Here is a 5,627-nt window from a genome sequence, read left to right as displayed (position 1 = left end):
TTACTTTTAACATAATTAAATAATAACATCTTGCTTTATGCCCATCTTTTCAAAAATAACACAGAAAAGGAGAATAATAGATGTATTAGGGTAACGACTATCAGAATGCTATCAACTTCCTCTGCAAAGAACGGATGGACAATATCTTCATGATGAACAAATTTCAGGCTTCATGATAAGTCATTCATTTAGAGCGTAGCCTAATGCTGCTAACGAATCTCACATGCTTATCCAATGCAATGTGTCAACAGAAATATACAGACAGATTTTGTATGTTTTTATGAATAAAAGGAGTCTTCTGAGCTTCATGTAGGGAAATCTCTTTTCTTATTTACAAACTGTTCTATTGAATCTATAAAGACAAAAGGCCTTCTTGTGGGTTCAGAAAAAACTTACTGAAATGCTTGAAACCATCAGATGCAAGATATGAGCTCTTTGTCATGCTGGAGTATCAGCTGGAGTCCTCCAATCCCTGTTGAAGCTTTACATTTTCCTTAACCCACTGACCAGGCTAGCTAGGAGGTACCTGTATGCTGTAGCTTGTATGGGATGGCTCTTCCAGGTTTGTCCTTATGGAAAGGTATACAAGGAATTTATTTTCGGTTGGTCATAAGTAGCGAAATCTTAGCTGTCAATAGTTCATACAGACTTTCTGGGTTTAAATTCATGCAACTTATTAGGAGAAAGTGAAGGATGTATTAGACTCAGAAACTGCCAAAACTGAAGCATCTTAGACTTCTTTGATGAGTGAACAAATTTCTGAAACAGTAGTAATATTTTTATTATGCAGCCAGATGTGCATGACCAAAAATTAAAGATACACTTAATTAATTTTAACTCTGTGCCAAATGTTAGTTTATGATTCTTTGGCCTGTTCTTGGTTTGATGGGGTGGATGTCATTTGTTGAGTGGGATGGATTGCATCACTGTCGACAACTTTCTTTGCTGCCAGCTCTCTTTGCAGCATAGCCTGCTCGTGCATAGCCTTCAGCATCTCCTTCATTTGCTTTTCTTCTTTCTCAAGTTGCATACTCATTATGATCTCTGCATTCTTATCAATTGGTTTGAAGTACTCTTCGATTGCAGCTTCCTGCAGAAGAAGACACAAGTTGGCAAGCATTAATGTTGGTGCCATCAGACTGACAAAAGCAACCATCCCTATGAAAAGAATTTTATTTTATCAATCTCCCAGAGTCATTGCCTTTGGAAAGGGAGGTGACACACCGAAACAGAGTAAAATTCCAACCAGAATTCTTGCTTTCCCCTGCTAGCGATCATAAATAGATCGCAGAGCTAATCAACACAGATCATTCACCACTATGGTTGAAAGAACTCCAAAGAGGCCAAATTTATGAGACTTTTATTTCACATGCAAAAGAAGCTCAGGTTGCTCACTGCACTAAGCCAACATCATAAATCTTTCCAGAAGCTTGTGTGTTTTGTTTCCAGAGAGGATTATATAATATTGAGGGGGGGGGGGGGGGGGGGGGGCCGCAAAAGTGTTGCTTGGCCAGAACACGTCATTTAATCAATAAGTCGTGTCCAATCACCTCAGCTTATGTGAGTTATTTTTCAATGGTTTCAACAATTAACCTAGGGATCTTTTGCTCTACACAATTATTCTTTGGCCAACTGATTTTCGACACAACATCATGCATCTTCTTCCATCTCTTCTTGTGATTCCGCTTTTCAGTTAGACTAAGTCTTTTTTAACCAACGAATACATAGACATGCTCCAATTTCAAACAATTCAAAAACTAGGGAAGAAGTAAATGATAGTTTATTGATGCTTCTTTAGTCCTTTATATAATAGATGCTGGGGCAATATCAATCACATATGCCTAGTACAGTAGTACCCACCATACTTATGCCTTTATACGCCGTTCCTATTTTATATATTAAGGTTTGGTTTCTGTATGTTCGGTTCATTTATAGTTGAATAAGATGAAGTATTGTTTCTTGTTGTTTATGTGGCGGCATAACTCATAATGTCCATACTCTTTTGTCTGATACATCTTGCATGCATACTATAGGTATTATTGTCACTCTTTCAATTAGAATGTCGTCAGAAATTCTTAAAAGCATGTAAGGTACATTAAGTTTTGCGCTTGTGTAAGTATGAAGAAATTGTGGACTCTATCTCCTGATGCTTCGTGCATACCTTTAAGTAGAGATGTATTGTTTAAATATTCAAGACAATAGGTATTTTGAGAGGGGGCTTACCGTTTCTTCCAGCTGATGGTTGAGTGCTTGCATCTGCTCAACCATGCGACGAACCTCTGCCAAAATAGCCTGTTCTGGAATCCTCCTCAACTCTTCCTTCCTAGCTTGTGCCTAAACAAATAAAATAAATAGAAAGTCCTAATGCAGGAATAAATGCATATTTCAAAAACCTATGATGGCCATACACAAGGATAACTATAATGATAGATGTGCAAGGCTTCAAGTAGAACAAACCTAACATCTGTCCAAGGCTCAAAGAGAAATCCCAAACACTAATAAACATATCAAAGGCAAGTAGGTGAAAAAAATTGGTGGATCTTGTGCAATGAACTGATAGATGTCACAACAAATAAACAAACTTATCTATTCAAGGTCTCTCACAGTGTTATATCTCAGAATTATCTCCCTAAGCTTGTATTGCTTCAAACTCCGTGAGTGCATTACTTAAGGTATATATATGTGGAAGAAGATCCAGATAAGTAAAGCTTATGGAATTAGCATGATGATCCTTTATCTGCTATTGGATTCCTGATATACATGATTTTTGACCTTTTTTCTTCATTATTTTAACCTGATTATTATAAAAATGGACCATTCACCCTCTTCATCTAATCATGGTTTAGTCACCATGACCACCTAGACCTAACACCGCAAGCACTTCTGTCTCCAGAAATGGATGTACAGCTTGTTAGCAACTTACCGTGAAAGTTTATGTCGTCTAGTTAGTGCCTGAATCTCCATAAATAGGCATGAATGTAAAGCCATCTTAATTGCCTAGCTTTTTACATGCAAGTCTTCGTCCATGAATTTGAACACAATTTTGAAGGTCTTCAGGATTTATGCACCCCGTCATATGGCACTTACTAGCATCAAAACAGCCAAAGCATTTGGTTTGCACAATATTCTCTGTGGAGGCTTCCATTTGATCTCTGGCCTATACCACCATCATTTCTGCCGGAAATTTAGCAATTTACCAGGGCTAGAATGCTATCCTTTATGATAGCCTCTTCTAATTCTCATAGTGTCTTCACAGAATCTTTACACCACCTACTGGACAAATTATCAGTTTCACCACCCTCACTAATTCGAGACAACTTTGGACAAACAGCTCCTAGGGATGCTCCTGTGCTCTGATCACCCATCAAGTTCCTCTAAGAAATGATAGCATAGAAAAATTAAGGAGAAAACATGCCGCTCTGTTAATGCATGAAGCTATATACATATGCATGCATGCTCCTCCAGCAAAAAGGGGAAAAAAGATGTGCCACATAAAACTTAAGCAACAAACAAGTTTGCTATCAAATTCGTGCACAAAAGGTGTCAAAATATTTGTGTGCATGCCCAATAAGGCCCTCTAGAAAACAACATTCAGTATAAAGTCATGCATTAACCCAAAAACATGCATGCATATGTGCGCTAATGGTAGAAATACTGGACACCCTGACCTTGGGCCCAACCGACCTTCCTGTCCTCGGACGTAAACCAAGATGAACGACTTTGGCTCCAATCGAAGAGTCGCCAGCCGCAGAGAACAATCGGCACGCATCGACAAAGGCTGACAACCCAACAACCGACAACCCTGTCAGTCTGTAATCATGGCAGCCCCACGTCTCACGTTAGACCTGCACCGCACTTTGCCCACAAGGACTGACCCCCACACCACGGTCGTACCACCAGTCGCTACCTGACGTTATTTCACGTTACGTTGGCCCAGGTAACGATAAGGTTGGCTCCCCTATAGAAGGAGAACAATCCAGAGAACTTGAGGTACGCAATATACTATCCTTTTCAGAGAGCCCTCACTCTGCTAAAATCTCTTTTTTTCATACTGTTGCCTTGTTGTTTTGATTTAGGCATCGGAGGGTCTCCGCAGGAAATCCTCCCGCAAGGAGACTTCTTGCAGACCACCCAGCGAAGCACTCCAGCACCCAATGCCTCGACCAACCTGCTTAACCCGTCTCTAGCCAACCTTTAGGTCATTCAAGTTGCACTCCTACCTCAGTTCGGATACGGCGGCAACATGCGCATATATAAGGCATCATATACTGCTCGTGTAAAACATCTATCCACTTAAATATAATCCAACTAGAAATTGATCAAAGAATGAATAAAAATGTATGTGCATCATAACAACTACATGAAATGACGTGTATATTTATGACACAAGAAGTTTCTAATTTCACTTTCTTTTGTGCTGTATATAAATCCATCTAAGAACTATGAAAAAATAGCACAGATGACAGTAGCAGAAGGTGGCCTCGAAATAAATACTAATGGTCATATATTTGTGCTTCAAATGGTGAACCTTTTCTATACGCTTTTGGAGTTGTAATCTGTATGCTCTAATTCTTCTTTCTTCGTATCCCGAGAGCACCCTGACCATAAACCACGTTTTCCTTCCAAACTCCAATAATTTATCCATAGCTATAACAAATGCAATTTTCCTGCAAAAGACTATACAACAGCATGAACACAACTCAAACCAAACATATCGAAAGAACCATTAATAAATCTAGAAAGTAACAATGCCGTCGAGACAACTCTAAGGATTTACAATAAATTTTCAGCATTATATTAGTAATAAAAAGGCGTTCTTTCTTCTTCTTAACTCAAATTGGGAATTTGGCCTGCTAAAATTAGGATTAGGGCTTAAAAACAGAGACCTTAGTGACTATAAAAGTTTGGAGCAGATATAAATTAAGGAATTAGGGATAGAGCTTTGGATTATGAGTTCTATATAGTGCTAAAGAGGTCTGGCTTAGGTTATGTGATCTAATATAAGTAAGGATCTGGGGTTGGGCTTACGGGATCTTCTCCTCCGCCGCGAAGATAGAAGCGCGGCCACGGCAACCGCGAGAGTGTTTTGGGTAGAGCGCGCGACTCGTGAGATCGGCGGGCAGCGACCGTAGCCGGCGGATTCGGATTTCGACGGGATCCGGAGGGGGAAAGGGCTCCAGCGAAGGGGACGGCGGGCCGCCGGAGGTCGGATGGGGGCGGAGAGAGACTGAGAGAAGAGGGTGGATGCGGAGTGAAGCGTCGGGACTCGGGAGACCGGGGTTTGGAACAGGCTAATTTTTAATTGGCCTGGAAATGGGCCCGAGCTCGGGCCGTGCCAGATCTAGCCCGGTTTGGGAGAGGTAGACTTCGGCCCAGTAGAAGAACCCAACCGGGCCTGAGTCCAAAATGCGCGTGAAGGGCAGCAAAAGAGGAGGGAAGAGAGTGGAGCAGGGGGAATAGCAAGGTTTTGAAAGTGTGGATTTAAAAATATGGAAATGAATGGAGAAATTTGTTTATTTTCACTGGAACAAAAATAATTAATAGTGGTATTTTAAAGTGCCACTATAAGCTAGAAAGAATGACATGTGTCATGTTAAGATGGTGTTGGCAATTAATTATTAAGTACT

General features: G+C 40.3%; 1 protein-coding gene across 2 annotated transcripts; it reads right to left on the bottom strand.

Annotated features, from left to right (window-relative positions):
- Window positions 1–712: 712 nt before the first annotated feature.
- LOC103701273 lies at window positions 713–5,270 on the bottom strand. Of its 2 annotated transcripts, none has more exons than XM_008783281.4 (4): window positions 5,029–5,270; window positions 4,529–4,677; window positions 2,224–2,334; window positions 713–1,090 (listed from the first exon to the last, which is right to left on the bottom strand). In XM_008783281.4, exons 2-4 carry the CDS (start codon window positions 4,643–4,645, stop codon window positions 857–859), a joined length of 462 nt encoding a protein of 153 aa, XP_008781503.1. In that variant the 5' UTR covers window positions 4,646–4,677; window positions 5,029–5,270; the 3' UTR covers window positions 713–856. The 2 variants fall into 2 exon arrangements, with proteins under 2 accessions (XP_008781503.1, XP_008781502.1); XM_008783280.4 differs by having other exon boundaries at window positions 4,529–4,667.
- Between the last annotated feature and the right edge of the window lie 357 nt (window positions 5,271–5,627).

The sequence above is a fragment of the Phoenix dactylifera genome, chromosome 14 (assembly GCF_009389715.1).
Source record: "Phoenix dactylifera cultivar Barhee BC4 chromosome 14, palm_55x_up_171113_PBpolish2nd_filt_p, whole genome shotgun sequence".
Lineage (NCBI taxonomy): Eukaryota > Viridiplantae > Streptophyta > Magnoliopsida > Arecales > Arecaceae > Phoenix > Phoenix dactylifera.
The sequence above is the reverse complement of the archived record's forward strand: the minus strand, read 5'-3'. Positions and strand labels throughout refer to the sequence as shown.